The 25383-nt window shown below is 42.1% G+C and overlaps 1 protein-coding gene across 5 annotated transcripts in view; it reads left to right on the top strand.

Annotated features, from left to right (window-relative positions):
• The first annotated feature begins 3868 nt into the window (after positions 1–3868).
• akt1 (v-akt murine thymoma viral oncogene homolog 1) overlaps positions 3869–25383 on the top strand; it is a 31418-nt gene continuing 9903 nt past the window's right edge. Inside the window, exons 1-4 of one of the 5 annotated variants that reach the window (XM_020630000.3) lie at positions 3869–4028; positions 9442–9632; positions 23384–23512; positions 25132–25243. In XM_020630000.3, the coding sequence (XP_020485656.1) occupies positions 9587–9632; positions 23384–23512; positions 25132–25243 (287 nt within the window). In that variant the 5' untranslated portion in view covers positions 3869–4028; positions 9442–9586. Of the gene's footprint in view, positions 4086–5947; positions 5967–9441; positions 9633–23383; positions 23513–25131; positions 25244–25383 lie in introns of those variants that run through there. The other 4 variants (XM_020630003.3, XM_065966059.1, XM_065966058.1 and 1 more) reach the window with 4 other exon arrangements.

Here is a 25383-nt window from a genome sequence, read left to right as displayed (position 1 = left end):
CACTTACACGATGCATGCATGCAGGAGCAACGACGTGGATAAGAATAGGAGCAGTGGCCCTGTGTTTCTCTGGCCCTGGCAAATGTAGGCGCCCAGTAGAGGAGGGGTGTGTGTTCACAGGGCAAGACAAAGCAGTGGTTGTGCCTGAGGACAGTGGCCTCAGAGAGAGGGGCTCGGCACGGTGGAGGTTCTCACACACCGAGAAAGATAGAAAGAGAGAGAGGGAGAGAGAATGGGAGTGGGAGAGTGGGGGAGCTGGGAAAGACAGAGAGAGAGAGAGAGCGAGAGAGAGAGAGAGAACACTTCCTGGAGGTTCTTTCTTCCTCTCTGCAATCATCAATGGCATTCTCCCCCTGACCCACTCTTCTCTCAGACAAACAAAAGAGCCCGCATTCCAGTGTAGCCTGACCGGCCAACCAGCCAGCCTTCCAGCCACTGAGTGAACCACATCACTCCCCCAACTGGACCAAAGTCCCAGGAGTGTGTGCGTGTGTGTGTGTGTGTGTGGGGGGGATGCATCTCACATTAAGGAAATCACAATACCCAGCCTTGACCATGTACCAGAAAGCAAATTTTAATTTTATTTTTGAAATTATGTGTACAGCTATCAGCTCATTCCAGCGTATTTCTTTAAAAATGTTTAAGGTTCAAGTAAACTTCTGTCATAATGATCATTTAATGAACTTTTATGTTTTATGCAATTCAGTCTTACATATTTGATAACTGGGAAAGGTCGCAATCTTCTGAAGACTTTCATTAACATTTTATACATTTGAGTAATGACAGGTTGAACAGCATGAGATTAGAACAACAGATAGAAGGGTTAAATCTTTCAACATTTTACAGTTAACAGATGTATTAAAAATATGTATGACTTTATAATTGTCCATGTTTTTTGTTGCAATCTTTAAAATAAATATATTGTAGTATAATACACTACTCTATATGGCCTATGGTTGTACACCATATTAATGCTACAGACTGAACAGTATCACTTAATGTTTGTCTGCCATTGATTTATTTGAGAATGTTTTATTGCTGTCTTTTATTCTCATAATGCAACCTATTTATTTATTTTATTTATTACATCAGCGTCTATGCAATTTCTAAAAGTATTTATTATTTTATTAATCCAAGTTTTGTTTCAATTTCATGTTTAAATTTTAACTTGAAGGACGGCAAGCTGGGTTACCATGTATACACTGTGACAAACTCCCTGTGCAACCTACACAGAGTCTTTGAATCTGATGGTGCAAAGCTGCATAACAGGTAGATAATACATCCTAGGAAACAATGTGGCAGTTGGAGCTACATTGCACTGCAGTTGCCGGGAGATGCTGTAGTGGTCGGACCCCCCACCACTTCCACCCTATTATGGCCCTCCTGCCCTTCTGTGTCTAATTGTTGCTGCCGCATGTTATCTATTCTCCTTCAACAGCCCATTAAGCTCTGCTCTGTTCTGTTTGTTACATTATGAACTGATACTGCAGGCAGACAAGAGAGGAGATGAGATGAGTCTTTGACAGGAAAAACATTATTAACTCACTTTGACTCTTTGACCTGGTTGCTTTAGCTTTGAACCTGCAAAACAGCAGCCGAAGAGGAGGAGGAGGGAGAAAGAGGAGGAAGAGGAGGGAGGAGGGCATCACTGAATAACAACAGCAGAAAAAAATGGGATAACCTCACTCAGCTCTGTTTGTATGACAGGAACAGCTTGGCAGAGCTGACACATAGTAGCAGAGAGGAGCACATTACAGTGTGAGTGACAAAGAGGGGAAATGACACCAGAGACAGAGGGCAGAGGCCACAAAGTTTTTCATCACAGAGGGAACACTGGCAGCTGGCCCTGCTGTCCTGCTCTCGTAACACTATTTTTGTAGTATTGTGCAACCATACAAAATCAAAGTCTTGCTTTGGTCTGTCGTCAACATTCGGATCCATGCACTTTCTCACTTATGCAAATATATTTAATAAGTCTTCTACATAGCTAAAGATTATAAGTACATAATGACTGTATAAACCAAGTCATCTGCAGGCTTCATTTGACACAGAGGATCCCTGACTTCCTTACGAAGCAGGCCTGTCTGTACCTGTCCGAAACTGGTTTAACTCCTACCTTTCCAGCAAAGTGTTCTTTGGATCTGTAGATGGTTTTTTATCTAAAATGATCCAGAATTACTAGCAGGGTTATAATTTGATATATTTTCACATTGGAAGTTTGATTTTTTTATTTATTTATCTTTTGCATATTCATTAGCACGTGTCATATTCTCTTATATCTGTTGCTGGTGTTATGAATCTTTAAATTGCTGCAGCTTCTCTTGACATTTTAATATATTAAGAACGTGAGTTCGTGGAGCAGTTCCTAATACTGACAAAAAAGGAAAACACAAGTTTCACAATGATTTATGGAGCTTACAATAGTCAAATAGTCATCATTGGGGGTTGAAGATTGCTCATTTATCTGTAAGCTCAGTACTTGTTTTGATTTCACTCTCTCCTGATGATGCCTGTGTAATGTGGTTTTAACAGGGACTTGCCTACTTCTCAGCTATGGTGTTTTAAAGTCCAAAAACATACATTATTGTTGTTGTAAAGAGTAATTTCAAGGTTCAATTTGACTCTGAACTACACGTAATTCCTTCCTTTGATTGTATTGTGTTAGTTGACATATTCCCCTACAGGTTGAAAATGTATTTTTAATCACATCTGTGTAGTATTGTTCTTCATCCAAAAATAAACCCTAAATAATTGACCAAAAGTAATGACTAATTTCGTTACCTGATGATAATCCAAGTTTGCACTCACCTCTTCAAGATTCAAGATTCAAGATTTTTATTTGTCACATGCTCATACAGATGTGCAGTGAAATGATGTGCAATAACACTCAAATTGCTCATACACATATATACAGTAAAATAGAATATCATGTAAAATTTAAAAAAGAAATATTTGAAGATACAAAATATAGAATATAGCATCCAATGGATCTTCCATGCATTTACCTAAATGCATTAACCTTTTAGGCATTTCTTTATTGCACTGATAAATACTTCTCTTGGATATATTTAAATAAAAGTGAATACTGTTCTTTTTAAAAAAGAAAAAACAATTCTTAGCCTTTTTTGCACTTGGTGTATTTCAATAATCAAATTAAGTTTTACATGACTCAAGAAATCTTGATGACATTCTGATAACTTTGAGGGTACTGAAAAAAAAGTTTAGCAATTTTTTGTCAGTTTATTGATCAGTCAATCGATTTAATATATATTGTGACCACAATTTTAAGAAAAAATGTCATGCCCCTCTACGGATAATATTTTCAGTTTCACTTTTTCTGTGGCAGGAAACTAGATATTCTACTTTTTTTGTGGGTAAAACAAAACTATTACCGGATATAATCTTGATGAGCATTTTCCCATTAGTCCCCATGACATACCGACCACATGATCGAGAATAATCATTAATTGATGGTGATTATTATTAAATGCAGCAGTGTAACGTGTCATCTCATGGCAATTCTCCCAATTCTAAAATAAAATCACTCGTACAAAAAAAAAAAAAAAAAAAGCTGCAGCAATTAGTCAGACTTCATTATCTGGTATTACAGTAACAGAGGGTAAAAAACAGAAATCAAGTATTGTCGTGGAAACCTTTCAGGACACTCAGGACCCCATTTTGGAAACCGCCGGCTCCGATAAGACAGCGCAGGGTTCAACAAGGCCACGCAGCCCCTCATAAGCCCCTATAAAAACACTGCAGGATTTTTTTTTTTTCAATGGGACGGCTGACTGCCTACTACTCTTCTATGAGTGTGACTGATGAATCTGGAAGGCTTTAGGACCCGGGAGAGCGCGCTGCCACAGAGGCATTGCAGACTGCGCGTTAGGGAGGTGTAGTGGAAGAAAGGCAAAGAAACGGAGTAAATGAGAGCACTTTGTCCAGATTGTTAGAGGACTTATCAACTTAAAATACCGACGAAACTGCTCACTATAATGAGACGGACACACTGTTGAATTCCTGTCCAGGTAAATGTCCGCGTTTCCTTCGCATGGTTAACTACAAGAGGTCGACAGCTAGACAGGGTAGGTCCCCATTGTACTTACATGGGATGCGGTTATTCTCACCCAGGCTGCCCTGCTAGGCCCCATATCCTTTCTATCGCTAAATGCAAACCCGAAATGAGGTACTTTCCTGGCTTCACGTCGCTGTAGAAGTTACTCAGCAGCAAACAGGAGCTTATTATCGTCCAGTAGTAAATCATGACGCGCTGTTGTTTTTTCCACGAACAGCGGTGAGCCTCGTTTCAGATGTTAGCCATTCATTTCTGACAATGACCACTTTTGAGAGACAGCCCTCAGGGCCAAAATATCTGCAGTCATGTTACTTTATCCCCCCCTCTGCGAGAAAGTTGTATTTGCTCATACTTCACGGCCCAGCAGGCAAATGAAAACAAGTGAGCTCAACATGAGAGCAAGCTCATTCATTGTTATGAACTACCACTGCGTTTGTTTACTCGTTTGAGGGGGGAGGAAAAAAAAAATGTTATGGCCAAGACAATATTGTAGCGCTCAGCTGCGTTAGCTTTGGCTAGCTTGTTGCTGCTCTGTTGTAGCACTACTGCATCTTCAGTCAGCAACACAAACTAGGAGGCTTCATCTGTGTTTTGACTTGTTGACACCCTACAGTGGCTCCCGTAACGGGGGCTTTACTACCTTTAATGTCAAGGAAGGACTTCATAAAATAGATTGAGAGTCTTGTTTTTATCCATTATTAATCAGTACAGCAGCAAAATACAGGAGTAGCTTTGTAGTGATGTGTTTAGGAGTCTCTGTCATCATCACAACCACAAAGATGTCACATTTGTGTGTGTTTGCTACAGAAATTGTAGAAAGTTTTTTTTTAATTTATTATATTAGACGTATTGATGTTATTGCATCTAAATGTTAAATGAAGCATGCATGTCAATTTGAGATTAACTTCATTGGTGTTACTTTCTGTTTTGTGTCCATTTCCCCGCAGCGAGAGCATTGGCCCTGGGCATGTTGTACACAGCAACGCCTTTTAGTGTCAAAAATGTTCTCAACGGTCATGAGACTACATCTGTCCTGTGTGTGTGTGTGTGTGTGTGTGTGTGTGTGTGTGTGTGTGTGTGTGTGTGTGTGCAGCAAGACTTGGCATGTGACCCGCAAAGACGCAACAAGCATGGCGTAATGATGCAGACTGTGATTTGCTTGGCTCTCCCTGTTCTATTTTGAAAATACCAGCCACCTCCCACCCAGTCCCATCACAGCCCCTTTGACGCAAATGTGCCACCGGTTACATGCTGAATCTGAGGAATGTTGTTTGAAAGTGATGGCCCTGTACGCTGGCAGACTTATCGTGTCTGCCCCCCCCGCCCGCCCCTGCCTGCGCCACAGGAGTTTGGTTGGGATACGCTTCTTGTGATGGTGACCCGCCATCAGAATCACATGACCGCGCTGTTCTTGGCTGATACAAAACACTTTTTGTGCCATTAGTCATGTTTAGCAGTTGCTAACGTAAACAGCCATGTCATTTGATTTGCAGCACACCCAGGATACCAGAGATTTAAGATCTTATTGTTACCTCTTAAAAAAAAAACAGAGTATCGTGTGATTGATCTATATCTGAATAGATAGGGCAGCTTTGTGTCACATCTTTAATTTAGTTCATTGCTTGCCTGAGCAGCCTTTGCGTGAGTCACAAAGGGGTTGTTGTTCATCTCATCACAGGATTAAAAACAGTACGTCTACTTGTCTTTCAGGGTTACAGTAGCTTACATGTGGTCAGCTACGCTCACCCACGATATTGTTGTCATTGGTGGTGTGTTTTCAGGGAACTTGAAAGAGGAACTTGGCACTGTGTAGTAGATCCCCCTGTTACTGGTTCCATTGTGGCATTTGAAAACAAACAGTATTGCTTCAGGGACTGTTTTGCAGCGACAGGTGAGTGTGTATCTGACGTGATAATTTCATAGTTTTAAATACTTGCGCATTTGTTTTTTTCTTTATAATTGTAAACCAGCTACTGACTGTTGTTTACGCAAGCAGCAGTAGAGCAAAACAGGCTTGTATCTATTGATCTGATGAAGGAAGAAGTTTGGTGATGTTGGCCTGATTTTCTGCTTCCTGCCATAAAAACATGGGACCGTTCTCTGTGGCTCAGTTACAGGCGCAGTGTGTGGCATCCTTGCTGCATGACACTCATTTGCATTGAATGGGGTGGCCCCTGGAGCTTGAGCCAAAAAGATGAATGATTGAAAGCTGCACTGACAGCAGGGCAGGCAGGCAGGCAGTGGCAGCCCAGAGGCCTGAGCAGCATGTGACCCGCTGTCAGGGTACTGGGTTCATTCAGTGGCTGCTGGCTGCAGCGCTGGCAGCAGCCCAGCTTTTCCACACAGGCCGCAGTAGCAACAGGTCGCTCCCATTAAAACAGCAGCACTCTGTTGTGGCTCCAGAGCCGGTCTTGTGCATGTGTTGCTTTTTTGGCTGTGGTGTGTGTGTGCCCTCAAGTTTGTTTGTGTGATGTATCCCGATGTGTACATAATGTGTGCGTAGCAAGATGCCGAAAGGATCCAACGGTTTGTGTGATCCTCAGTTTGAATAGCACTCAGTGTGCTTTTTCAAATCCCACTCACAGATCCTTCCAACATGGACTGTGTGACACAAGCACCACAACCTTAGAGCAATAAACAAAAACAGTGAGCAAAAATAAACTGAGCTTTCATATACTCACATTGCTCATTGATGGAAGGATGGAGCAGAATGGCAGTGAAAAGGCGATTTGCTCGTAAATACACTGTCTGATGTATCGGAGCCTGGGGCTGTGCTGATATGACTCGCAGTCTGTCAATAGTCACATCCACTTCCTGTTGTTGTCCCCAGCCACACGCTGGATGAGGCCACTCCAACAGAGCTCCCTTTTGATGGCTGCGCTCTGACTGAGCAGCAGCAGGGAAATTGATTTCAGTCGATGGTCAGATATTGCCTGGTGCAGTATGTGACATTTGTGTGAACAAGCCTGGCAATTGATCATTCTTTTGCTGATTCAAAGCTGTCTTTATATCATAAAGAAGCACTGAATGGATGAAAGGTCAAGCATGCTTGGTTGTGATAGCCTGCAGGTTTAAAGTACAAGCCTTTGATGTAAAATCATTCAATCTGTGATGGAGTTGAGCCTCATTTAGCCTATCTGACTTTCAGGGAACTTTTATTCTGCCTTTTATCAACCACTTTCAGTTCAACAGGTATTGTTTTAACTGTCACTTGGTCTTGAACATTCATTTGCTTTTATTCTGCACTTTACTCATACGTCTCTCTGAAGCCAGTATCACACATTTACCATGTAACTGTGAAAGCAGTCTTCTTCATGTGTGAAAAGGTGCTAGAGTTGTAGTTTTGTAAACATTTGGTAGGGTAGCTTATAGGAACTAGTAACATTTCCGTGAAGCTCCCGCCTCAGGTCAGGTGTAAATAAACTGCAACAGTCACACATACAGTGCTAAAAGGTTATATATGGTCGTAAAAAATGAGTCTATTCCTCAGAAGGAGCTTTGACTTTAAAACTTCTCTTTTGTTTTGTCATACAAAGTATTCAAACCTATCATACCTAGACCCGGAGCGTTATCATCTATTGGTAGATGGAGTATTTTAGATGTGTCAAACCTTCCTAGTTAAACTATGTCACACGCATTAAGGAACTTTCGTGTATATTCTTTGCTGGCCTGCTTAAGCACAAATTTAATGTGAGACTGAAATCTAAAAGGGAAACAATATTTCTGATGCAAAAGTAGAATGAATTTAATCTTGACGATTACTTTTAAGTGGCATGAAAACCCTTCAGAAATTATAATCTTATATTATATGAACTTTTCCTTTTACTCAATGGAGACGTTCACAATGAATTGAATTATAATTCTATTCGCAGTCATGATTGGTGATGTATATCGGCTTCTCCTGCCCAGCCTCACCTTTCTCTAAACCTGTGTGTGTCTGCGCTGTTGTCAAAATTCATCAGCAGAGCATTTTAGAAAGTCTTTGAAATAATAATGTTTAAAAAAGTTTCTCTTATAATTCCATTAGGCTAACAGTTGATCCAAGCGTTTCACTTTTCTCTGTTCCTTTTTCCGTTGGTAAGTTTCCGTCATAACTTTCAATTATGAGGAAGTTAATAAAAAAAAAAAGTTTTTCATCTGAACAGGAAATATAATATTATTAGCTGAATGCTAAAATGCTAAAACACAAAACAAAAAGCTCAGAGAACAGCAAAGAACAGTTTGCTGAGAAATCAATTAGCTTAATTTTTATCATTAACTGGGGTACTTGCAAAAGCTGTAATATTAAGATAAAATGTGATGTAACAAAAAAAATACATTGTTAGTAGAGATTTAATACTGAACACGAGTCGTTTTCTTTGATTATTCTAACATCGTTTGCTTTGCTGTATTAGACAGCCCTAGCTAAGAATGATCATAATTGTAGTACTACTATACTATACTATACTATACTATTTAATAAGTCATTTAACACCTTCCGTGTTAATGCACAACAAAGCGGACAGTAATGGAACACCTAGGAGTAAAATATATTTAGAAAAACATTTCCAGTAGGTCTTTCCTGCAGTCCACAATTCAGCAAAAACACAACAACAAATTAAAAGTAAAATCCCAAAGTATGCTAAACCCACAATATTCATCAAACAGTTTAACAAAACCCCAGAATGTTAAGCCTCCTACCGCTGCAATGAAATGTTTCAAGCTGCCCTGTTTGATAATTGTTTCATAATCAGCGTCTACGCTACATTGACGTCTGCCACCCGGGCTCCTTACCTTTGCAAAGACAGTGCAATATGTTAACAGAAAGAAGAAACCTGTGCAATGCCAGGCTAACCTGTTCAACATTACTTAAATACTCATGAGTAAATACTGCCATAATGTGTGCATGAGTAAATATTGTAAGTGTGCAGACGTATGCACTGAATTCAATTTCTGTTAAATTGTTAATTTTTCCCTTGTCTGGTGCAGACGGCCTGCAGTTGCGGATTTTTCCAAGGACAATTCCCCAAGGGTACAATAGTACATCTTAATGGTTCCTTCTTATACGTAACTCTTATGGTCATGTGTAGAATGAAACCAAAACAAATCTGAAATGTTGGGTTGCGTTTGTACAGCATGGATTTCTCAAATGGAGAAAGACTGCATTGTGAATGACAAAAACCTCAGCTTGACAGATATTTGACCCTCACACAGTTGCAGGTTCCTTATGTGAAAAAAACTTAACCACAAACCAACAGGGCCATAAAACACTGGGATCTTCTCTTTTTCACTGCCTCTTCTCTACTATGTTGACCTGAAGGTTAATATTCAGACAAGTGTAAACAATCTTTCACCTCTATATGGGGCTAATTTTTACTCTTTCACAGAATAGGTAACCATCATTGAGAAGGCGGCTGTAAACCCCAGGAACCCGTCTCCAGGCTCCTGCACAGGGCTGAGTGAAGGACACTTGGGAAACAAAGCTGTGTCTCTCCCTGTGGGAAACCTGGATCCTCCACCCCGCACACCAACATGACCAATGTGGTGATTGTCAAGGAGGGATGGCTGCATAAAAGAGGTAAATGCACAAATACAGTTTGTACTTTATAGTTTTGTTTAAAATCAGTTTCCAAAAGTTATTTTTCTTTTCAACAGTTTCAAATTTAAATGTAACAACACTACAAAGAACAAAATATATGGACACCCTCTTAAATATAACTCGCTCTTATGTAAATATTTCAAAGTCCCTAACTGATACTTGCAAGAGAAATGTACGTCAAATACAAAAGCACATTTGTATTATGCACATTCTAGTTTTTACAAAATTTAAGATTTGAAGCATAACTTTAGTACATTATCAAAGTCAATTTTACTATTTTTTTTGTTGCTCTGATTTGCAAGAGTTAAGAGTTGTACAGTTATTCACAGAATTGTTTTCTGAATGCTGCAGAAATGCCTCAACAAACTTCCAGATGAATCCACCTGTAACTGTATTTGAAAATCCTGTGAGCCATATCCAATGTACAGAGTCATCCAGCTGCAGAGTCCCCAGTGGGCCCCATTTAGCTGCTCTGACAGCGCTGTGTGGTGTGGCGTGGCTCTGTGTCGGGCGTGAGTCCTGTTGTTTGGACGAAGAGGCATTCCTCACATACCTGCTGGCTTTGAGCAGCTTTATGTGTGCATACTAACTCTGCCTTGCGCAGCCCACTCCACCACCACCACCACCACCACCTCCTCCCTAACCCCCAGGGCAAAATAGGATAAGACGCTTCTCTAAAAACCAAGGAAGGCTCCTGGGCCCAGTTCCAAGGCACCAGTCTTTTACTGGAAGGGGAGACACTGGGAGTCTGAACCAGGGGATAACATGACAGGAGCAGGTCACTAGGAGAGTTACTGGTTTTTAGACAGAAACAGAGTGTGATTATGGCGTGTTAGCCCATGTTACCCCCTCCCCAAGGCCTCTGCTTGGAGCACAACAGGCTGCTGTTTTCAGAGAGGGTCAGCCTGGTTCGGCTCAGTTGGTCTCAGGCAGACACACCCTGGTCCTTCCAGGAAGGAAAAGGACATAATACTGGGTGCTATTAGTGTTTCATGCTGTTTAGTGTAGACCAATCCTGCAAAGTAGCGATGTGATCACCATAATGAAGATTTGTGTTATCTACAACTTGGATTTATATCGCTTCATAAAAATCCATTAAGCTATATTAATGTAATGAATTAAATCTATGCCAATTGCCATATCTTAGGCTTTAGAGGCCAGATGTGATGTTGTATTTATCTTTAGGAAAAATCTTTGAAAGGGAATTTGTGAATCAGCATTTCTCCTGTCTAATGTTTTATTAATTTGGAATTTGTACTATTTGTGTATCATTTGTGCTGGAGATACTGACAAAAGTCAATTCTGCAACACTTCAGGCTGTGCTGATAAGAATGACACATCGTGATGGAGAGCTCATGTAAAATATAGCTAACGGAGAAGTCAAATATTGACTGGTCGATAAACACTTGGGTTGTGTGGAAGTAGCCCTACACACACACACTCATACACAGAGTTCTAGCACTGACACATCTTGTGACACACAGATACACACAATAAAGAAACAACTCTTCAGAAATAGTGAGTTGGCATGCTGTCGCAGCCCAGCAGCTGTGCCCTGTGAAATGTCACCCAGAGCCTCTGTGTTCTTTGATTGGAGCGCGTCCACCTGCCTCCCTGACAGGAAGGCTTCTCGTGTCGCGTCACTGTCATGTAGGCTTTGCCCCAGAGCCACTGCACAGAAGGTGAACCTGCAGTGGCCCTGTCTGCTGTCCATCACCTGCGCCAGGTAGCCCCCACTCAAACGCCATCGTCCCATGTTGCACCTTGAGGGGAGCTTGTTTGTGTGGCCGGCGCCACCCAAGTGACTCACATCTTCATGTAGGCGTAATAATAAATGGCTTAAACCGCTTCCAAGTGTGTTCAGCATGCTCATTACTCCCATGTGTGCAGTCAAAACAACAATTAAATGTTTTACAAAAGATGGCCCTACATATTTCCATCAACATATTGTGTATGTTCGACAGTGTCTGGCAGCAAACTATGTTTTTGTAGTACTGTGTTCTGTCCTCCAGTAATTCCCATTTAATAGTAGAACTGTATCAGCACCCTTTGTCTTGGTCCGATACCTAGATTGAATTTTTGGCCAATAGCTATATTTGATACCAGGGAATTTAAAAAAGATAATATTCCTTCTCTGCTGATGTGATATAATTGCTATCACTGTGTATGGCCTGATTTACTACAATAAACAAATTCTGAATCTAAAACAAACAAACTGAGCTCACTGGGTGTGAGTGGGATATTTTGATTTCTGGCATTTATGACTTCAACTACCTTTAGTCTCTCCACTAGCACTGTTTGGTTGATGTTTTACCAGAATTCAGTTCTCTGTTTATGTTCTTTGTTGTGTAGTTTACTGTTTTTGAGAAGAAGAAACAATGGGAATTTTGGATGGGCTTATTTGTTACGGTATAATAGTATCTGATTGGAGTATACTTGCATATACTACTTGATAATGCATTCACTCACTATTTGGCATTTCTAATTATGCTATAAGAACAACTCTATTTCACTATTATGAAAGATGACTTCATTTGATAGCCAGTAACAGACATAGAGCATTACAGGACTTAGACGTCAGCTGAACTCATCCATGCCACTCACTCTCGCTCTCTGATTCCTGACTGATTAGTCATGTTCAGCTTGCACGTGTACACTGTGGGAAGGCTCTTGAGAGAGAGTAGAGCAAGCATAGTGCTTAAGAATCCTGTAAAACTCCCCAGTAGATCTAATCTGTCATTAGGGGCTGCAGATTCTCAGCCTTGAAGTGCGGTGTGCGTTTGTTTCAGACAGGCTGCGATCAGTGAAATGATCTCATTCTGAAGGACACACCTTCATACTTTCTCCTTCAGCCTTGGGCTACAGTTATGTGCCTCAACTGTGGACACTGCCTGGGATGTGTTGTGTGACTGTTATCTGGGTTGTCTGTTGCTGAAGGACAGTGTTGGAATGCAACACAAGGCAGCTGCGTGTGTGTATGTCTGGACATGCATATGCAAATATGTGTTAGTGTATGGACAGTGAAGCATATTTATTCAGAATTTACCCTGCCAGCCGGACATCACCCAATGCCCTTACACACAGATCACAATACAAGTACGGGCTTGAAAAAACTGTTACTTTGTTGTTACTACTATAACCAGTTGTTAAGCACCCTCAAATGATGCTTTCCTTTCAGATCTTCACATGGTGCTCCCACACACTTCGAATGTGCCTACGGCCTCTAGTGGCCACGGACACTTAGCAGCATGTTATTTCTTTTTGTGAGTGTGTTTTCCCAAAGTTCCCATCAAAGCCGGAGCATCATCAGACATCAGAGAGGTAGATTGTGGGTTCCCTAGTTTCCAGGGAATTGCTTCGGCCAAAAACCCAGTGAGGCTCAACAGAACAGCGCTCGCTTGTCCTCCCCTCTTCCCTGGCCCTTGTTTGTTTGACTCATTTTCTCCCTGACAAGTATAAAGAGCCGGCCCCTTCGTTAGGCTAACGAAGGCCGCAACAACTGTTGGATTTGGGTAGCACGCTCAGCTGGCTCCGACTCATGAGAGGAGGGATGAAGGGGAGAGGGAGGGAGGGAGAGCAAAGGGCACACCAGTACAGATAGGCACAGTCATAAAGAGAGGGAGAGAGGGACAGAAGTTGAGCAGCGTCTTTGTGATGTTCCCAGAACATTGCTCAGTGACCCAGTCGGCCTCAGGATAGCGGATGGATGTTGTGTGCAACATGCCACGGAGAGAGCCTCTCGTGGTTTGGTTTGGAGCTCATCAGCTGATTGGCTCCTTTTCTAGTCATGCGGCTGAAGGACATGAGCTGAGCTGCTCCTCCAAGCGTGACCTGGTTGGTGGTCCAGGAAAGTGCATGAGCCACACAAGAGGAGGGGTGAAAGGGGGGAAAGCATGCATGTTTTTGTGAAACTCTAGACACGGTTGTATGTGTAGATGAAACTTTTTGCTTCATCTTTTGAATGTTTGTGTCTTGTTCATCTGGTGTCCAGGGCTCCAACGAGTTCGCCTGCATTTTCCAACTTAGTATTGTTGTTTTGCTGTTTTCCCACACAGTTAAATTCTCTTCAAAGGAGCAGACCCACCTGATTAAAAATGTCTCATGATGCTGCAATGCTGACTTGGAGACTTTGACTTAATGCCAGCTCTGCTGCTGGGCTCGCCCAGGCTCCTCCACGTCCACTCATTATGGCTGTCATGGGCCACACACCGCTGCAGCACAAACACGCATATCATGTACTGAAGAACTGGAGCTCTAACTATATTAATTTTCTTTTGCAGTATGTTTTCCCACATTGTGAGGATTTAATATATTGAAAAAAAATATTGAGCGCATAAAAATGGACTAAATCCTGCTAAATGTGTCCCAAAGTGATAATGCTTGAAAACTTGAAACTTTATAGATTAAATGTCACAGTATTTGTTACTTGGTTAGAAAAATATGGAGGGTGCAATTTGTTTGAGTAATCTGAATACATAGTTACACAGTTTTACTTAATTTAAAATGCTATACAAACCTATTTGACAAAGCATCTATTGCACAAAACAAAGTTATGACTAATTAAAGCTTTTGTGTATCTCCTTTTTTTTCTATACTAATTCCACATTCAAGAAAACATCCTTTCTGCTGGTCATTTTCTATTTTTTGGGGGATTTTTATTTTTGGTCTTCTAATTTTGTGGGACAGTGGATAGAGTGGGGAATAACATGCAGGAAAGGAGCTGCAGGTTGGACCAGAACTTGGGCCGTCCGCCTGGAGGACCATAGCCTCCCCACATGGAGCGCGCCCTTACTACTAAGCCATCAGCGCCCATGATCTGCTGTCCTCCTAACATCACTCAATTAATGTGCAGCATCAGATGTGATATAAAAAAAATTCCAAAGAGTCCAGACTGAAAAATGTTAAGGGTTTAATACAAATGTTCAGTAAGTTTAGAGAAAATCCTGGGTTTAACTACAATATTTATTTCAAGTGCTTAATCACAAAGGGGTTAGCTAAAAGGTCAAACCAAGACATTTAGCAAGTAAAAACAAGAGAGATAAATGAGAAACGATTACAATGATTCAGATGCTTTATTATTTTCATGTAACCTAATTATTTGTAAAAACATTTTTTTAAATAGCTCCCCAACTTAACCCCAACTTTGATGATCAAACACAAGACACCACCCAGTTGATAGAAGCTGGATGCCAATCTGGCCCCTGTAGGCTGGGTCCAGCAGCAGAGGGTATCGCAATAGGAAGCCAGCGCTCTGGCCGGGTGTATGGCCGTCAGCATGGACCCCCTACCCCTGGGTAATGGGAAGCAGTCTCCCTGCTAAATGTTGTGGAGAGAAGTAAATTACTTGGGTGCAGCTGTCGGTGCAGGCTGGCTGGCATGGTGGGAGGTGGGGGACCAGGAGGCTGAGGGATATGGCACCTCCACCACTCTCCTCCTCTCACGGCAGGCCCACTGTGTGCTTACTCTGGTCCGTCTGCATTACACAACTGTGGTGGTCCTATTGTGATCTCCGTTTCTGTTACTCTTTTCCCTTTCTTGCTCTGCTTTACCTCACCGCCCTCATTCCTGTCTTTCCTCTTGTTCTCTTCAATTCATACACCCACATTCTTCCTCTTCTTCTTGTTTAAATCAACTCCCCTCTTTCCTTACTGCCTCTGCCTCCCCACCCTCCATCCCGGTCCTCCCCCTCTTCCAGCGCACGCTCCTTACCCACATCCCCACCACCCTGTTGCTAGGATAATGACCCTGCTGAAAAATCAGACCCATGGCGGAAGCAGCTCTGGACCAGCGAAAGCTCCCAGTCTCCAACATCAATCACATCACTGGCACCTCTCTCCAGTTTAGGAAGCAAAGGGGAGTGGGGGGGGGGGGGGGGATGCTCAGCTGTCTGCAAACTAAGAGATGACTGTATGCTCAGCTAGAGATCTGTAACATCCTTCACATCAGCTTATTATGTTATTCAGAAAATGGAATGATACTTTTTCTGTGTACTTCTAAATACTTTTTTGCTCCAACATCTGGAGACTACATTTCTGTAGAAAAGTGAGTAATCTGGAGTTCGCTGCTTGCTTAGTTTAGGGTGTACACTGGTCATTGAGAGTTCATTGGCACTAATTTGCTCGGAATAATGTGTGTTTATTTGTTTGCCATGCAGTAACCCAGTTAACTAATCCATGGACTGCTTGTTTACCCAGGGAGAGGGGGCAAATCTCAACCCCAGTGTGGCAGGGGGGAACTTCCCACAGTGTCTCTATGGTAATCAGCAGGTGTCACTCACCACGGAGAAGAAGTGAGGGCTTTCTTACAAGCGTGAGAAAGAGGGGCAGCCTCCAATGCATCCCCCCAACTCTCCATCCCTTCCCCCTTGCTTTTTTTTTTCCTGTTAGGGTAGCAGCAGCAGCAACAGCAGTGACAGAGAAAAAAAGAGAGGGATAAGAGGAAGCAACATAGAGGGCTACATTGGAGGCCAGGGTGGCCCTTCCTCACAACAGGTTGATGCTGCTGCCAATGCCCTGGCATGGGAGACCCACATCCAGCTGCATGGGAGAGAGGGGCCAACAAAAGAGAGGAGGGGGTTGTCAGGAGGAAATAAAGAGAAAGGGAATTCATATGAAGGAGCCCAAATTCCAGGACAGTTTAGGAAAGCTTGTGAGCCTGGTGCTGCCTTATATGGTTACAGCAAGAGATGCAAATGGGAAGATGGGTGTCTGGGCAGCACAAGGAGCCCGGATAAGTGCTCTGCAGTTGGAGCAGGGAATGATGTGAGGCAGAGTTTTGTGGTTGCTGGGGCTCAGTGGTGACCCCTGCATCAGGGAGGCCCCTCTTTACTCTGGAGCGGGTGACCCGCGGCTCATTGAGATGCAGGGCACAGGGTGGCAGACCGCAGCTGCAGCCTACAAGCAGAACCGGGCAGAAAAGGGCCGAAGGGATGGCGGGGGCGGCTGAGGAAAAACCAACAAAAGACGCAGCCCGCTCCCCCCTCCACCCTCGCTTTGGAGTTCTAATTCCCTAATCCTCAACCTCCGCCTACCTCCCCTTCTCATCCGATTCTCACCACTCAACACACACACACACACACACACACACACACACACACACACACACACACACACACACACACATATATGCAGAGTTCAGGCAACTACCCCTGGCTCCCTTCCTCTCATCCCCAAGCCATGAATAGCGAGATGGGGACAAAACCCAACAGCAGCCCCCTCAGGAAGTCCAACCACTGGGTGTGAGCACTGAGAGGCGCATTTTGTCTGAGCCTCTATTGGTTCCTCTTAAAAGTATGTGTGTGTGCTTAAGTTCAACAACTAAACCTGTGTGTGTACTCGTAATTAATCTAGTGGCAGATGACTGAGGTATGCGTTGATGTATTGATTATACTTTAGAGGCAGCTCAATGTTTGCAGCACTGGAGTCCAAGTCTGATTACCCCAATGGGACAGTAAAGTGTGTTTTGTCATATCATATCTCATTTATGGTATTGTAAATGATTGAAAGATTTGACTAAAATCTCTGGAACAAAGAAGAAAAACAAAGGACAGCAGAGGAAAGGAAAGGAAAAGGGATGATATGCAACAGCGCTTTTAGTTTGGACACATTGTGGCCTCACTTTTGGGTGCTGTGGGATGAATGCTGCGTGATGACTTTTATTAAAAGCCAACAAGACACAGCAGCTGGGACCTCCACATTCCTGTCGTTGTCAAGTAGAGATGGAAAGAACAGGACGCTCAAGTCTCTAACCTCTGTCACTCTTACTGTCTCTCTCCCCCTTTTGTCTTAACCCTTCCACATTTTTTCCTTCTATTCAGTGACCCCTCAACTTGGTCGGACACTTACTTTACTCACATATGGCTTCAGCACCAAAAAAAAAAAAAAAAAGAATATGAATGCATGTTTTAATCCCTTTTGAAACTTTTTCTTGTTAGTCCAGGTGACATTTTTTTAATTGCAAAGTTCATCGCTGTTGTAGTTATTTTCAGCAGCTAAAATAGAAAGACTCACTTTAATTAACTTTGAAAGATATAAAAGAGAGAGTGTCCTTGAAAAAGTTAGACATTTTCCTTAAGGCAAAATGTAAAGATGCCTTTTTTAGATCACAAACTCATTTGCATAGACATACACTGCTTGCAGTCTGTACACACATACATTATAGCCAACAAGGCCATGCTCCAGCGTGTACAGCTGTGACCGAACCTGTTCTCTCCGCCTGCACCTTGTGGTGTGTGTGTGTTTGGGGTATAGTAGGCGTGGTGGTGGCATGCTGGAGCTGTCCACACATAGTGCCATGTAGCAGTTGGCAAATAAAGATGAATTCTGTTGTGTTTGGCAGCGGTTCTCCGTTCATTATTTTCCACTTTGCCCAGCGCGCATCCCAGACCTCAGCAGCTGCTTGTCATGTAAAGACACTCTATCAGGCCCTGACAGCTCCTCCCATCCACACCGTGCACACACACAGTACACATGGATCATACACACTCCACTTGCGCTCACACCCCCCAGCTCGCAGGCCTACATATGTAGGGAACATATGTAGTGATCTGTCTCACTAGCACTCCACTCAGCACAACTCTCTGCACAGCTTTCTCATCCTCCTTACTTCTCTCATCTCTCATCTGGTGTCAAATCAGTCTTCCTATTCTTTTGTCCTTCCCCTAATCTGCAGCCACATGTCTGCTGTCACACTTGACTTTTATTCGAAAAGCTTCGACTCTTGGTCGCAGATCATTTGGTGGATTTCCTTGAAGCCCACCGTGTATCGGCATTTACAGTCAGACCTGAGTGAGGTTTTTATCTTATCTAGGTCGTGGTCAGTCTGTCTGACGGCCAGTTTCCTGTTATGGAGAACTCATTGACATCAAAAGGGTTTACTTTGCATCTGGGATGATGACCTGACTTAAAAGCAGAAGGCACTCATGTTGTTGTAAGGCCCATTGTCCTTTGTCAGCAGTCTGCACTGTGTTCCTTATTGTACAAAGGATGTTTTTGGGGTCTAATCTACAAAACATTCGAGTCAAGTATTGAAGGCAGGACCAATAGTATTAAAATTAGATAAGGGCTTCATTTATTCCTTGGGTAGTGTCTAAAATAGAACTTGAAAATATATGCCCAACCATTTATTCTTCTGTGTTTGAGTCAAAAATAATACAGATTTAAAAAAAAGTGCAGCTGTCAGTTTCACTTTCTCGTCATTTCAGCGCTGCAGAAAGTCCACAGTGTGGAAAGTAGAACTGAATACAAGAAGAAGAAGAAGAAGAAGAAGAAGGGGAAATGGGTGTAAATAGGAAGCTGACAAGGGTCATCTTTGTTGTTTATGCTCATGAGTGCAGGCTGTTGCAGAGTGGGGGTTTGCACTGCAGAGTTGTGGAGACACAAACAGAAAACCGGATATAGCTGCTTCCACTGTTGTCATGTGACCAGGTTTGTGGTTTCAGACAAGGAAGTTGATGTGTCCTCTTTGTCTAGAAAGAGACAGAGCATGCACTAGTTAAGGATGTGGATTAGACATTGTGGTTGAGCAACTTTATTTTTCAGTGCTGCCTGTCTATCACGATCTCTGTCTAAAACTTCTCACAATGTGCATGTTTGATTCAGGTTTGTAGGTACAGCTGTACTGTAGCCATCTACTAATCACAGGAAGGGTTTTTAGATCACATGTTGCATTCCTCCATGAGCTTGTTCGACCCCGTGCCCATGCACACCTGCCATATTGTCCTTAATATCTCAGTTACATCACTCAAGCAAGAGACAGTTGTTCAAAGCATCTTAGTGACTGAGAAATTTGAGCTGGTGATGTCATCTTCCCAACACCCATGTTACAGAGGGCGCCTCAGTGTGGGAGAATGTCTGATGATGCATGCCTTGCCGTCCACTGCTGCGTCATGCATGACCACCTGTGCTACTTCTGGTTGGTGTTGTGCGTCAGAGGAGCTGGCAGGGAAAGCACACATCCTCCTCCGATACTGGATGGTGTTGTAATCGGTTACACACAAATACCTTTCAGTGCCTACAAAGCTGTAAACACACATTACCGTGTATATTAACATATAAGCACACAGATGCATACACATCAACACCTGTCTGAGGATTGGATTGTTTAAGCACCGGAATCTAAAAGTAATTTGCTGCATTCCTAAATTTCTGAACTAAAGGGTTAATCTCCAATGGTGAGACTAGCTTTTATGTTGCACCTTCGTCTAGTGTCATGGTGTCAGGTAGGGAGTTCATTATGCTCTTGTTGTATTGTGCACATACTGTCCTCACTGTGGGCTGGCATGGGGTATAACCGGGGGATATGGGTCAGCCAAAACCCGACCACAGAGTGAGACACCAGCTGGGGCCCAGCTGAGGAAAACCAGGCTCAGAACAGAGGGCACATGAAACTTTCTGGCTGCGGTGTGTGATAGATTTTGGCAACTTAGGTTTTTCTTGAACATGCTCTTGGTTTAACTTCCGGCATGTACATGCATGGCTATATGTTTTTCTTTTGTTGTTTTTTTTAATTATTATTATTGAGATTTTATGCTGAAGTCGGGCCGCCCAGTCCTCTTGAAGGCTTGTGATAAATAACCCTTTGCAGTTTGGATTCTCTGGAGACCAGCATGCACATGTGGGTGACTGATGTTAGAGCTGATTGGTGAGGCTTGTAGTCTAAAACAGACAAACGACTCATCAAAGTAATTGTGTTGAATTGAAACAGGCATGAGGGAAATCCATTTAAAGGATGCTTGCCGATGTGTGTATCATTTAGGACAGCACATAGTATCTGACGGCTGACAAAGCAGAGCTACAATCTCAAACACTTAGTCTGAAGAAAACCAGATATAAAAAAAATGCCCTACTGTGCCATGATGAAAAATGTAAAAACATATAGGACATCTGCTGTTGATTGAAGATGTAAATATACTGTATCGTGTTTCAGTGTGGTGTTGGTGTCACCACTAAACTATTGGCAGTAAATCAGGTGTTTTAACTATAGGGCTGGGAATTGCAGGGTTAATGTCGATATGTAAATATGGGCCATGTAGCCCGTGATAATGATATCAGGATAAAGTGAGTCAGCAATAAAGATAAATTGCAAGAAAAGACAATCATGTTATGATGCAAAACGTTATCTGATTAACTGAAGAATATAAAATGCCCTTAAGATTCATGTATGTATTGCTCTGCAATTTAGTATCAGTTTCACCTCTTTTCCTGCTTCATTCTTTAACTTATTTTTACTGATGTCCAACTTGACACAGCTGTCTTCTTCTGCTTGTTTTTTAATCGCACCATCAACTTCTTCTTTGGCCAAAAAAAAAAAAAATGTTGTAAGCGTCACCGTGAGGAGTCATGAGGTAGTGACACCTTGAGTTATATTTACAAACATCCATTTAGAGTGCCATATTTGTTTTAAATTTGAATATCACTATTTGGCACTGTAGGGATTAGATCATTGTGTCACACGAAGCAGGATGATGGTATATTGCCTTATTGTTATTATGTGCCACCCCTTGTTTTTACACTGGTTCATGAGTTCAAAGGTTGGATGCTCTGCTGAAGGGTTGATGTACAGACCTGCTGAATGTTGTCAACAAGAATGAGTCTACTTCTTAAAATAGTGCTTCTCCTTTCCTCCCTTCCTTTTATCTTGACAGAGAAATCCCTTTTAAAAAAATGCCCTACTAGAGTTTGTGGTTTGTGACATCACTTTCTCAGAAAAATGTAGAAATAAGCTGAAAGAGGAAGTCCATCTTTTTAAAGTTTCGGAAGTGACAAATCTTGAATGTGACATTTGGACAAGGTCCTCCCCTTTTAATGAGTTTGTAAGGATGAAAACTTAACAGAGGAGAAATGTTTGCTCTGTACTTTCTCAAACATCAGGGTCATCAGGCAGTGTAACAGAAGCTCATATTGACAAATCTCCTACCTCTCCTCCACACACACACCACACTTCTGTGTTAGAGGAAATGGGGCAATTAAGGACAGCTTGCCACAGCTCTGCATGGGGTTAATATGCGGCTCCGTAATTAAAAATAAATTATACTTTTCCTGTATAAATATTCAAGTCTCACTCCACTGTGTGCCACTGCCTTGTTATGGTATGTAAGCTATTTTTCCCCCAGTCTGCACAACATCTGGCACACGTTTCCTGAAGCATCACCAAAATAGATTGAGTTTTGTTTGCCTACGAGAGATTCTCTTGTGTGATGAAAATGTGTCAAAATGAATTGGGGGGGGGTTATGCATTGCTTGAGGTTATGTCTGTAGTGTAGACGTTTGTTTTGTTTGAAAATTATAAAAAAATACAGGTGTCAATTTATATGGCTTTATAGATAGCTGCACAAAATGTGATAGATTTCCTCAAGTGATGTCATTGGAGGCAGTATCAGTTGGACCCAAACCATAGACCATTAACAGTCTCATTTGTCTCAGTAATGACACCCATTGGTTTTTGAAGAGGTGTTTTTAAGCCTAAAGGTGGCAGTAGCCATATTGGAAATGCTACCTCATCCTAACTTTCGATTACTCTAGAAGAAAAGAGGTGGGGCTGAGGGGGGCTTTAAGCATCCTTGCAAACAGCTAGTGCATGCTCATCTGTCAGTCAACTCGCCTCCGCCCACATTTATGCAAATGTTTGCATTACTCTTAGCCTCCATTCAATCCAAAAAAAATAGTTTTATACAGTTTTTAGCAATGAAGAAATTTGCTTTTATTACAAAAGATGTGTTTTGAAGATGGTTCTTAACGTGTTTATACAAATGGGCATTTCAATATAGACTTTAGGAAGGATTCCCCGGGTGCGCTATCTGTGTGATCTGTGAAGTAAACTAAATGTTACCTTCAAGTTAGAGTTTTGTGAGTTTTTTGTGAGCTTTTAAGTCCCCTGAAGCTCACTCATAATCTCTGTTTGAGCTTAAAGGCTCAAGGCTACAATTGCCAACTAGTAACATAACACCAAAATCTCAAAGTGATTGGTAGACAGTCAAGTTGCAATGTTGGCAAAGTAAGAACAATGTTTTGTCAAAAAACAACCTGATATAAAAATATATACTCTGGTTTTACTGAGTCACTGTTTATTTTTTTAGGTTTAGACCTGCTCTTTATGTCAAGTGTCTTGAGATAACATTTGTAATGAATGGGCGCTCTCTGTGTAGAGATCTCTGAAGTAAACTTAGAGTTAACTTTAAGTTAGAGTTTTGTTTAATAGTGAGACACATTCATTTTCTGAGTAATCTTTTTCTTTTAGCAGTTGACAACTTGAATACTTGATTCTGTCTTGCCAGTTCAGGGGGAGGCGAGGGGAATAGAAAACTTTTTTTCTGTTCAGCTTGGAGTGTCCACAATGAAAGTGACTGCTGCTCAGGGTCCAGAGGGACAGACGGGGCGGGGGAAAGGGTCCTGACTCCTACTAAATCCACCATTTGTCCTGCCGCTGACCTACACTAAAAGAAAGACGGTGATAAGATGGTCATTTTAGGGAGCTGTAGCAGACAGCATGGTAATTGGATTGCTGGAAAGGGGCTGCACCTCTGGGAATTAAAACAGAAAGAGAAAGGACAACACTGCTGTCATTAATCTTGAAACCACGATGTACACACAATGCTTGTGCAACTGTCAGCATTTGAGAATGTGAAAGCATGTGAACTTCATCAACAAAGGTCTTTCAACTGGCAGAAATCCTTATTTTGTCATGAATTGATTTTTATCTCAAATAACTCAGCAATCTCTTTCTCATATCAGGAGAATACATCAAGACCTGGAGGCCGAGGTACTTTCTCCTGAAGAGTGATGGTACATTCATTGGTTACAAAGAGCGACCGCAAGATGTTGACCAGCTGGAAACCCCCTTAAACAACTTTTCTGTTGCACGTGAGTATTTGCTGTAGAGAAAAAACTGATTTCTTTCTTTGAACTTTTTCTTTGTTTGCTGCATTCTTTGAACTAGTGCTCTTGTTACAGAGTTTACATATTTGTTTCACTCTTTCAGTTTTGCATGTCTCTATCTGCCTAAAAAAAGTTTAAAAACAACGAGGTAAAAAGTATTAAAGTGAAAGTTGTCTCCAATCATTTGGCCAAGGATCCATTCATCGTTGTGTGTCACTTTAAATGATATTGAATAGAACCATTAGGAAATTGGCTGTGGTGTCATCTCTACAGCATCGCTGCAAGTTTCTTTGAATGGGGGTGGAGCTCTGAGGCAAAACAAGCTCTGCCACAGAATGTGTGCGCAAGATGTCTGGCTCCAGACATGAATACATCGGCTGTCATTCCTCTTCTCTGTTTGAGACTTCCCCCAAACTCTCATGATTTTATACAGTGACTGATAATAAGAATAATAACAACAAAACGAAAAAGATGCCCAGAGCAGCCCAGCCCACTCCATCTTCACATCAGAGAAAGTTGCTGGGATAAGCTGTGCAGATGACTGAACACAGCAATTAGACGGCATACTGTTTGTTTAACAAAATGTTTCCTCTCCGACACTCTTGAGTTATCGTGGCTATTAGCCGCCTGATTTCAAGTATTTATCTGGGCTCAGCTCTGAGGCTCCGTCTCCATCAACGGAGGCTTCGCTTTTTGTCACCACTGCGACCCCACCGCAGAGGACACATGGTGCGTGGCTGCTGACGGGGCTGCTGCAGCTGGATTACACATTCATTCCGATAGAGCCATGTTGGATCTCAGTGGTGGTCCGATCCCCTGTCCTCCATCCATCAGAAAGAGGCTATTTTGTGTCACGTCGTGACATATCTGCTGACATGTTTCATTGGGGAACAGATGTTAATGTGAAGGAGGTGCAGATGGAAATCTAGATTCAGTTATTAGACTGTCTTGAGTAATTGTTTTGCAAACTGCTTACAAGACAATTATTTCACTGGATAGTGCGAGAATTGGGGGAAATTAAGGAAAGGGAAGTGACTATTTGCTATTAAATGTATCCTTAATGAGAAAAAGTTTAACTTGTCATGGCAACATCATATACAATCGTTTTCTGGTTTGAGAATCTCTTACATTTAGTGCCTCTGGTTTTTGACTTAGACAGATGTCTCTTTAAAGCCTTTTTTCACTCCTTTTGACATTTTAAACGCAAAACTCTTAATCAATCAATTGACTAAAATAGTTCCATAAAAAATTAGCTATAGCCCTGCCATTAAAAAATAAGTATATTGCAGAATCACAGACTTTATATTTATTGTGCTAATCTGTTTTTCCCTATCAGCCTCATTTTTTTTAATACTCCCCACAGTTTCCATAACACTATCAACCCTTTTATTAACCAGTGTTTGTCTTTAGAAGCTATGACAAGTTAAGGAGCTGGTTTTTTTTCTTTCACCAAACTGCACCTGTTCTTTTCCAAATTGGACGACAGTGTCTGTTAGGTTGGCGATAAAGATAAATGGCTATAACTGTGGGTCTTTTCTCTCCCCTCTGCTCCCCAACACATTGGCTCTGCCCACCACCTCCCTCCCTTCCCTGGCTGTGGTCAGAGTGCCAGCTGATGAAGACGGAACGGCCCAAGCCCAACACATTTATCATCCGCTGCCTGCAGTGGACCACTGTCATCGAGCGCACCTTCCACGTGGAGACCCCCGAGGAGAGGCAAGCTAGCAGCACACACACACACTCACACTCACACATCTCTCAGCTCACAGGGCAGTAAAACACAAATCATTTACACGCACATGATCCAGCCCTGTTGCATGAAAAACTTTTAACAGTTTAAGAGGTCTGCTTTTGCA

The sequence above is a fragment of the Labrus bergylta genome, chromosome 18 (genome assembly GCF_963930695.1).
Source record: "Labrus bergylta chromosome 18, fLabBer1.1, whole genome shotgun sequence".
Taxonomy (NCBI): domain Eukaryota; kingdom Metazoa; phylum Chordata; class Actinopteri; order Labriformes; family Labridae; genus Labrus; species Labrus bergylta.
This window is presented reverse-complemented; position numbering and strand designations above follow the sequence as displayed.